Raw genomic sequence first — 10,789 nt, 5'->3', positions numbered from 1 at the left:
GTGCTCTGCAGTATACTTTAGGGGCATGGTAATTAAATGGAACCATAAAATATCAATACTATTTAAATCATCCTTTGCCTTTTTCATCTTCTACTGGATGTTTCTACCTAATCTGTACACCCCATAAACACACACACACACATAAATATGTAGGAGAAACTCATCAACTAACTGTGAAAGCTGAGTCTTGTGCAAGCATTAGCGTATTTAGAAATGAATAAGTAGATGGGAGTGCTGGAATGGTCTTTTCCATGCCTACAGGTCTCGCCATGTGAATATTTTGTGTTGTACAGAAACAAACAATCTGCAACAAACAAAGAAGCTCTCCGCGCTCTCTCTGGTCATAGCACCTGTTCATCTGCAGGTACAATCATGGCCAGTGATAGCTGCATGCACGCAAACACACAAGTCTATTTAAATTGTAATACACATCATTGTAATATTCAGCATCACAACCCAACATTACCCTCTCCTCAACTGAAAACCCTAATGAGGTGTCTTAATCATTTCATGCGGGAGAAGCTATAATAAATCGCTCTTTACTATTTGTGGAAAATGTTTGTCCACTCTCCTCCTGATAGGCCCCCATTTAATCATGTTGTTCTGTTTCCTAATTAGCAGAAATGCAAAGTGTCTTTGTCACCTGTGGACAGCCAAGAGGGCTAATTTGGGCTTTTCACTAATTGCCACGGTAACGAGCCTCCTGCGCCTCCGCTGGGGGTGGGTGGAAGGCATGGCAGGAGGAGGACTGGAGGATGGAAGGATGGAGGGATGAAGACACAGCTCTCCTCACACACGGCCGAGGTGTGAAAGAACGCGGCAGGCCAACAGAACGCAGCCTGGAGGAGTCCAACAGCAGGGAGTGGGGGACAGCCTGCGCTGTGAAAAAGCCCCAACACCCAGCTGAGAGGGAGGAGGATTCAGCTCGGGCCGGTTTTTGGTCTCTCAACTTTGATGAGGAGATATGACTACATTTGGTTGGGTAATTGTTGGACAGTTTTCTGACACTGACACCTGTTATTGCACCCATTCTGATTTAATACAGGTTCCCACTCGATGTCCATTTTTTTTTTTTTTTTTTACTGTTTCTTATTATAGACAAATTCCAGGAACAACTCAGCAGGCAGTTTTTAAATCACCAGCTTGACATGTATGAAACCCGTCCGTGAGCGAGAAATGGAGGTAGGAGGAGGTAGACAGAAGTAAACGAAATGAAAACACAGAATCTAGGTTGTTGTTTTATTTTATTTATTTTTTTTTTGTTTTATCCCAATTACTTTTTCCTTATAAACCGTTTACACAGTTTGCGAAATGAATCGGTGGAAACTTTTCCATGAGAAGAGTGTGTATAAGAAGCGCAAACTAAATTGCTCCGGAAACGTTATAATAGCGTTAATATAAATGTATTATCCAGCCCGAAGTACAAGCATCACTACTACGTAAGAGGCAGGATGGGTTTAATGTATACATTTGTCAAATTCATGTATAAACTTAACCATCTAGTCAATAATAACCCTCTATTGTTGTATTCTTATCATGCTACGTATTGAATACTGTTTTATTTATTTATTTTTTTAACTATAGCCGAATTTGCGATTTGGTCATGGTGTTAAACTGTGCAGTGTTTTCCTAATGAATGCTACATTCACGGCTTCACGTATTTCACAGCGGTCAGAGCAGAGATGTACATTCATCTTTGCATCATTCGCATAAATTACTATCGTAACTCACTATTATCTCTCTCTCTCTCTTTTTTTTTTTTTTTTTAAGGAAATTACACCGACTCCGTTAATGTAACCCGACTCCATCAATATGGCCCCTGCGCTGAATTATGCCCCTCTTTGCTTTTCCACATATATTTTCTTTTCAGCATTACACCCTGAAAGCTTGGGGGCACCTTGTCCGCACGTCGCTCTCGGGGGCGAGCTCCTCGGATGTGTGCGTGCGCGCACTGGCGTGCTTGAGCGTGTGAGAGCGTGCGAACGTGTGTGTGAGTGAGTGAGAGTGTGTGTGTGTGCGTGCGTGCGTGCGGTGCGCGCGCGTGTGTGTCTGCTCTGCTGTTGCTGCCCTTTGATCCCTGCATTAGTGTTAGTTAGGGGCTCGGAGACACACTTGCACCGAGAGCAGCCATAGTCAAGACACGGCAACAACAACAGCGGCGCCTCCTCCGCCTGTGTTCCCATTCCCCAACAATACACTTTAAACCGAGCAAAGCCAGGTGCACGACCAAGTCCCTGCCATCACTGGCGCCTCCAGTCTCAATGGGAAAAACCTTTTTTCTTCTTATCCCTAAACAAGGACGAGAATGTGATTAAAAACGGGGGAAAATGCCAAGGAGGAAGCAGGAGCAACCCAAGCGCCTGCCTTCGCGTAAGTCCTTCACTCGTTTTGTGCAATTTTGACGGCTCTCCGTGTGTTTTGCGCAGTAGTTTAGGGTTAAAGAGGTGAAACAGACAAAAGACTCGGCGTAGGTTATTTCTCCCTTTTTAGGTCCGAGCGAGGCAGCCATGTTGTTGGCGATGGGTAACGTTAGCGAGGCAGTGAGTGGATAAATGATACGTGGCTTTAATAAGAGTATAATCGATAGAGGTCCGGTTCCGTTAAAGGTTGCGGTCAGTCGGTATATGTGTCGGTTGTGTGTGTGAGGTATAACGGGCGAGCGTTTTCGGTAACGTGTTCGCCTCCGCTTCGGTCGCTTTTCGGGTAGAAAGGGGAGGATCTGGGAGTCTGGCCGCAATAAAATGAAGGGTCAGTCGGATCAGACAAGCCAGAGTCTGGCTCCCCGTACCCTTGTGTTCCTAGTTAGCAATAGCGCTATCTAGCAACGCTCGGTAAACTTCATTTCCTCGGCGATAAACGTCTTTAACTTTCGCCTCATAGTTTTGGCTGCTTCCAGGTCGCGGAACCGAATTTGTTCGCGCTTGTTTGTCGTCGACTTTAAAGAAAAAGTGTGGTGGGATTTTTTTTTTTAATCATTTTTTCTTGTTTTTTTTCCCCCCAAGCCTGTGTATTATTTTTTTTTCTACCCCTCCCAGTCTGCATGCAGGCTGTGTCAGAGCCATGGTCGGTCACCTGAAGTTCAGGGTTTTTCCCCCCTTCCCTTTGCAGCCATTCATTGCAGACAGACTACGATCAATAACGCGGTTAGAAAAAGGAAACGACACTTGTGCTCCTCTACGTCGCTTAAAAACAACACTTTGCCGCGGCGCACATCTACTATTATTCCCGTGCAGTTGATTTTGGTCGGAGGTTGGGTTACTTTTCGCACATTTGACCCGCTGTATCTTGGATGTTCGTATTGAGCCTTTATCAGTCCAGATAATGGAAAAGCTGCAGTGACTCACTCCGGCCGCTAGAGGATGGCTTGGCTGTTAGTGGGCTATGACAACCATTATTACAGGAATTATCCAAGAGTGACATTTTGTTATTAGTTCTTTTTCTTTTGTTGTTGTTCTTGCTCTTAATCATTTCTGCTGTATACATACGCAGGCAAACATTTCAATTAGTCACATTAGTATGTAAATGTAGTGAATAACTGAGTGAATCATCTTTTAAATCCACGATGGCCTGATGCATTTATCTCATGACTCTTCGTCTTCTCCGTTTCTTAAATGTCAGAGCGTGCAAGCTGTTCAAACCAACCCGTGAGCACAGTTTTTAGTGTTAATATTCACTGATCTACTACTCAGGTGTTTGACCTAGGGTTGAACTTGGGAAATTGCAGCGGTTGGCTGGGAGGCAGAGAGGTGGAGACTGGGTGACAGTGGGTGCAGTGGCGGTGTCTGTGTGTGTGACTGACTGACAGTGAGTCCTCACTGATACGCTGCAGGGTCATGATATATAAATGAAAATAACCCTTAGCAGCCCTCCCCTCTCCGTACATCCAGGCTTGTTGGAGGTTTTTACTGAATACGTTTCCCTGGGTCTTATACTGTTTTGTGTACGCTGAAATCCTAAAAAAAGCAAACAGTGGTACCAAGCACACAAGATGAGCTGAATTTCCTGAATTAACTTGATCTCTTATTACCTCCAGGAAGTATGTACAAATACTTTTATTCAGTTCATGATTGCATTCTCGTCCTGAGTAGAGAATCCGTGTACTTTTGGTCAATAGGATTTTTATTTTTTATTTTTTGACATGTCACCCTGTTAACAGGGACGTTTATAAATAATATAAATATAGCTTTAGAATATTTTGTTTATGAGTCAGCAGTCTCAAAACGGAAAACGCTGCAACATTTAAATAAATTGTATGTTTTGTGCAAAAGCAAAAAAAAACATGTTTTAACACCAAGTTGCCTACCATAGCATCAGATTATCTATGAGAATAAATGTACACCTACATGTTCACTACTAGGACATTATTTAAAAAAATGTTAGAAACATATAGGAAATTTTGGGTCAAGTTAGTTTGATTGTGATTTTAAATATTAACATTAAAACTAACAATTTTGCTGAAGTGTCCTTCTCGCGGAGAACTGATGTTACAGAAGACACACATTTTTAATAATGAATGCTGTCGTCTTTGGCACAGTATCATTATGTATACATAGTCCATTATTTTCTGTTTTTTGGGGGATGAAAATCAAAGTAAGCCTGTATCAACCTTTCAATTAAGCTCTTTTGTAATTGCCCTGCAACAGACATACTGTTCACCCACGTATCTGAAATCATGTGCTCATGAGTAGGTAGGCACTGTGCTGGTGCACGGCTCTGCATGTGTTCCTGAGTTTAAATGAAAGCCTTTTCTGATTTAGGAGCTGTTTCCCTCCTCAGTCAACAAACTGTCAGAGAAAAGTATGAATTTGTCAGAAGCTTTTTGCGCTTTGTTTTGGATCTTCCCACTCCACAATGGAAGTGTCACCTCATGCCATTCGCTGTCAGTCTGTGTGTTTTCATTATTCAGCCAACAACACCCTGGTGGTGTGCCAGCCAACAAACACAATATCGAGCTTGAAATCTCTTCATCTGTGGTGAAAAAGGGCAAGCTAATACACTGGCTTTAATGCTGGAGGTGCTTTATCTTAGCACAGACCCAGATATATGGGTTGTGTAGCCCAGCGTGCAGTGTCCTATTGTCTGTAGCACAGCTTGTGAGAAGAGACTATTCTTTAAGTGTGTGTGCATGGCACGCACATGTGAAACTGAACACACAACCCCTTGTGTATGCGTGTTTGTGTGTGTGTCTCTGTCTGTGGGTACATAAGCTGGCTATGGAGGTCACAGTACAGTATGGCGCCTTCATTCTGACAAGTAAACATGACCTTTGGTGCCACAATGAAAACTGCCATTCTTTATGACCTTGTGCTGTGTTATTGTTTGTGTAATTTTACTGCCTTATTACTCAGTGTTAAAAGTTGGGCTGGGTTACGTGCTGTGTAAACATGTAAAACTGTATACATTTTGTGCACATGGTTTCAAAAATAACATGTTGAGTCAGTAAGAACAGGCCTAAATATTCAGCACTGTTAAAATAAATGGATATTTTTCCAGCATTGCCAGACAGACTTCTGCTCCTCTTCCTCAGCCAATAGCGCACTGACTGGGTGGCTCTCTACCTTACTGTAATGGTGGGTCACTGGCTACCTTCCACTTGCTATGATTATAATGACCTTGGTTGGGCTGGGGCTTAAAAACACTGGATTAAGGGGAAAGGAAAATGAGAGGAGGTTTCCATTTCACTCTTGGCATAAAATTTGAGGGGAATTTCAGCCAAGCATCCCTTGCTTCACTACCACTGCTATGCCCCCCCCCCCCCCCCCTCTCAAGTTCATGGGGCTCTGGTGCACTGGCTATAACTTGGAAACGAGTGCAGCAGAAAGGAAAGGTGGTTCCATGCCCCTCTAAAAGTATACAGCTTTAGAGAGCACAGAAGCCCACTTTCGGTTAATATTCATACTCGCTGGACGGACCGGGCTCTGCCTTTTGGGTTTTCCTTTTGATAGGAGCAGAAAACACACAAGCTGGTGTGATTAAAAAGTTAGATGGGCAAGGTTTAATGGGCCTGGTTTCAGAAAAGTAGCTAAGCCTCAGGGCGAGGATCAATATTTATACACAAGAGTTAACCCTATTTGCTACATCAGAGAATTGGCACGCCACAGAGACGGCGGGGTTTAGACAACTTAAAAAATGGATGATTCTTAAGAATCAAATATCCATGCGGCGGGTCTGAATGCTACTCAAGATTAACATGTAACCGTATCACGTTCATTTGAATTGGTGCGCCCGTTTAATTCCCACAACACATGAAAGCATCTTTATAGAATTAGGCTGATGGTTGATATTGATGATTGACTCAGTATTGGTGCAGATCTTTGTTTGCTTGCAAGTACAAGAAACTGTTATTGTGACAACGACGGTCAAATATGGTGTTTAAATCACATTGGCAGTGGTTGTTGAGGGAGAACTTCTGGGTTATTTTCACTATAAGTTCTTAATTTGGGCCATATAAAGTCGTGTCGGACTACATCATAATTTCCAGAGATGTAATTGCTCCATACGTACATCTCACATCCACTGTGCTCAGAAATAATCACTGACTGTTTCTGCAAATCACGAATTCAGCCAAATTAGATTCCTGTGGACCCTTTTACAGGCTAGATTTGTTTTAAGTGATAATGTATTGGGAGACTGCATTATGATAATAAGCAAGTGAATAACCAGAGCTGAAACGTCCTCCCGTATTATTCAGCTCCACTGTTTGGGTTCGTGGTGTCTTCCGGGTTAGTTACAACATCCCAGTGTGGCACCCTGTGGTCATTCAAAACTTTGTGTCTTGATAAAGGTACATGACTTACACAAGTTTTGTATGTGCTAATGACATCAGACAGTCTGAGTCGTTTGTGGTGGCATGACCCAAGTGTTCTTGTTAATAAAAAAGAGGAAAAGAAGATTGCAGATCGTGGTTTTCTGGTTGCGAATTGAGACAGACTCTGACAGTACCTGATGCCAGAGATCTTGCTACATGTCTGTAATACACTATTACATTGTAGATTCATGGCTCTTAAAGTGTAACAACACAGTGGCTTTTTACAGTTTTACAACAAAATCCTAAAAAGATATTTATTAGTTTTAAAAGGTTCCTCTGAATTAAACTTAACTCATTTTGTTTATATAGTTTCAAACCGAAAAATTTGATGGTCATGAAACGCTCACTTTTTTTCTTAAAACCACATCTTTTGTTTATTAAAATAAGCTCGATGTCTCTGGAAGGAAACGGTGTGTAATAATTTAACTCCTAAATGAATGAATGAATGAATGAATGTAGCCCTACCTGAGATATTCCAATGCATTTACCAGTGATGGCAAAAAGACATAAAAATACTTTACTCTTTTACAGTTTGTGTTTTTATTATCTGATGTCAACTTTTTTAAAAAAAAAAAAAAAAAACGTCACAACGTGAAAACGCTGGAATTGCCAACTTGTCTTTTAGATCTAATGATTTCAAAGTGGCCTCTCTGAGCAGAGAGTCTTTTTTCTTTGTAGCACAAAATCAGTGGTCGTCCTAATACCAGTACAGTACCTGCCTGTCTGCCTGGTCGCAATCAGAACCCCCTCTGTGTGGAATGGAAGTGCCTCAGCCTTGGTAACGATTTTTCCCGTGTTGACAAGTCACAACATGGAGATCTACAGCTCGGAGAGCAGCCCTTTGGCTACGCAGAGCCCTGCTTGCACTGAGTAATAGCAATCTCACAGGAGTAGCAGGCTTTCAGCTGGCAGCAGTTCATACGGAACAGCTCGCCGGTGCAGCTGGGAAAGACGGAGCAGAGTGGAGAGGGAGAGGAGCTGGTGGTGGTAGCAGAGGAGATGGAGGGAGGGAGGAAGTGGAGAGGAAGAGCTGTTAAGAGCTTTGGGCGGTTTCTCTGTTGTTGTACCACACAAGTGCATCCAGGCCCTGCAGGACAAGCCTTTAACAGGCATGAGGGATGGAGAGCATGAGAGGAGAAGAGGAGGAGGAGGAGGCGGCGGTGGTGGAGGAGGTGGTGGTCTGGGGAGCTGAAGCTGGCCAGTCGTGCCAGACGCCTGTTCTAAACAGGGATGTGATTTATTGTTTGACTCCGTCTCACGTTTCACTCCTCGAAAGATACTAAAATTTACATTGTCGAGAGATAAAGAACTGCCCCGATTGTCTTTGAAAGGAACACCGTCCCCTGTGGGCCGTGGCAAAACGTTTGAGCATGTGGTGCATCATTAACTAGTGCGTAAAACTGGGAAGTTTTTGGCACCAGGTGGCATCGGGATTTTTGTTTTGGCATTGAATTCTGTCTCATTTATAGCTTTTTACAGTTCGTACAAATCTACTGCTTTAGCCTATTACGTATTATTAACTACGAAGCAGCTTTCTCAAACATGGCTGTTCGGTGTAGTTCATTACTGAATGTATATTTTCAAGGGGGGTTTGCTGAGACGTTGATCTTTGTCGCCCTTTCTGAACACACTCTGCACAGTGCAGTGCTGTGAGATGACCTCACTTCCTGTGTGGGTAGAGGAGGGCAGGAGGCCTCTTTCACACACATTCACACTCTCTGAAGCACAGTCTGGCTCCAGTTAGCCTTTAGTGCACTAGCCAGGCTAACCCCTCTCTCCTCTGTGTTTCCACTTGGCACATTTGGGCAGTCAAGAGCAAGGCACAGGCTAATGTCTTCAACTAGCTGGGCTAACAGCTGTGCGTCTGCAGCTTTTGGGGCATAGGATCAGTTTTATGGGGAGATTAAAAGTACTGAGAAGGAGGGGGTTGTTACAGACACACGATAGCGGGACCATAAGGCAGTGACAGCTCTCTAGGGAAACAATATATCACCTCTAAAAGGGGAGTGGAAGTGTTTGGCTGCCGTACAAAAATCCAGAGAAGTTAAAATCATTGATGTGATGTCATCTCTGAGAAAGCCATTGTCAGTATAGCGTGAGGTTATTTATGATGCTCAGAATGCAGGTGAGCGTCTTGGCTAATTCAGCGTCGTGGAGAAGGTCTCCCCATTTGCACATTGTCTTTGTTGCGTCTCTCGGTGTATTAAAAGGAAGATGTGGCCCCGGCTTTTATCCTTTCATTGTTTACCAAGGGCATTTGATCACTTGATTGTGCCCTTGTGATTCCAACGAGATTAGCTAATCACTGGATATTTCTGAGTGAATAGCCCTGTGGCGTATGGTACCTGTAAGAATCATCAAATGAACTTGGGCAAATTGGCGATGATGAGTGAGTGTACGTAAGGAGCTGTTGCAAAAAGAACTGAATCAGATGGCTCAGCTCATAATTGCCCGTATGTTCTCACACCCCACGAGCGTTTTTGAATGGGGGCCATGTTGGTGCCATGTCATTAATCCCTTGTACTCTACAGGGGAGTGGTCAGCGGCAGATGTATTTGCACTTCCTCCAGAAGGTTTTCTAGATTAGCACAAATCCTCCCAGAAAAACCGTTTAAAAACCTCATTTGGCACGCACAGCCAGACTTTGTGCTCATAGCTGGCCAAAGACAGCCTTCCCTCCCTCTACATCTCCATCTCTCTGACTCCCCCGGACACCCCCACCCCATCCTCACCAACCTTGTGGTTCTCACAGCTTAGCTCCATGTTGATTTGGACAGGGCAGTGTAATTGTTTGGAAACCCGGTTCTGTCATTTGCATGTAGCAAGCAGCCACTTTTCCAGTTTCAGTGCTTTGACCTTGTTGTACCTGCCAGCCAGAAATGAGATCATCAGAAGAGTAGACGAGGAGCTGACATCTCTCCTCCACCTACCCGTGGCTTTAAGTGATGGTTGTCATAGCAATCATTATGCCACAGAACAGACTCAGTGGGTGAAGGATGGCTTTGAATGCGGCAGCCTCAGGTCACAACCTGGTTATGACAGAACAGATAGGCCTATGAGGGTTGGTTGCAGTACACAGTCTGCACAAAGTAAACAGCTGCATACATAGCCCGACAGCTTTGTATAGATTTCAGCTTGAGACTGAAGTTATTGAGGCAATGTCTTTTTTTTTATACCATAGAGAAGGCAAGGCAGGTATTCATGTAATGGAGTGTAGAAGGGCAGCATGGGGCGAACAATGCCTCTCATTCGCATCAGCTGCCCTGGCCAGCATTTAACATGGAGATTGGAAACGGAATAAGCTCTCCCCCCAATCTCCCTGGACCTGCATGTAAATGAGGTTAGCGGTTAGCATTTCCTGCTGTGCCACAGCAATTCTTCTCCCTTTTCTTGCTCCCTCCTTTTCCTTTTTTTTTTTTTTTTTTTTTAAATAATGGCCTGAAAGTGCTCCCCCTTTCCCGGGGTAGGGACCGGGACCAATCCTGATTAGTGTCCCTGTCCTAAGTGACAGGCTAAAATCCAAGCCGGCACTGCCTTGGGCGCCTCTGCCAAACAGCCGTCAAACCAATACCACCATAAAAAAAGACAGCCCCTCCACTCTCAAGATTCTCTCCTTCTTTTCGTCCTCGCCGCTCCTCTGCTCATTCTCCCCTGCCGTCCTTTCTGAGCGACTCTAATAGACGCTGCCTCCTCCATCTCTCCAGCACACCGTCCTCTTCCATACATACATGCACATATAGAATTACCTCTCACCCTACCCCCACCTCCCACCGGACCTTGCTTTTTGTCCCTGGGTGGACTGGCTGCTATAGAGCCAAGTGTCCCTTTTGCCAATAGGGTGATTTACAAACAATACATGGACGCTGTACACACTCCCACCTTCCACCCTCCTACTCTCTCTCACTTTGCCTCCACAGACACACAATCACCTCTGTGATGAGCTTCAGTATGCCAGCAGACTGCGCAGCAGGGTGATGGCCT

At 44.1% G+C, this 10,789-nt stretch overlaps 1 protein-coding gene across 3 annotated transcripts in view; it reads left to right on the top strand.

Annotated features, from left to right (window-relative positions):
* The first annotated feature begins 362 nt into the window (after window positions 1-362).
* The window catches only part of znf827 (zinc finger protein 827), a 64,909-nt gene continuing 54,482 nt past the window's right edge, over window positions 363-10,789 (top strand). Inside the window, exon 1 of one of the 3 annotated variants that reach the window (XM_047578272.1) lies at window positions 363-2,370. In XM_047578272.1, the coding sequence (XP_047434228.1) occupies window positions 2,328-2,370 (43 nt within the window). In that variant the 5' untranslated portion in view covers window positions 363-2,327. The remainder of the gene's footprint in view (window positions 2,371-10,789) is intronic. The other 2 variants (XM_047578271.1, XM_047578270.1) reach the window with 2 other exon arrangements.

Source organism: Mugil cephalus, chromosome 2 (assembly GCF_022458985.1).
Source record: "Mugil cephalus isolate CIBA_MC_2020 chromosome 2, CIBA_Mcephalus_1.1, whole genome shotgun sequence".
NCBI lineage: Eukaryota > Metazoa > Chordata > Actinopteri > Mugiliformes > Mugilidae > Mugil > Mugil cephalus.
Note: the sequence above shows the minus strand (reverse complement) of the source record. Positions and strands in the feature narration are given on the sequence as shown.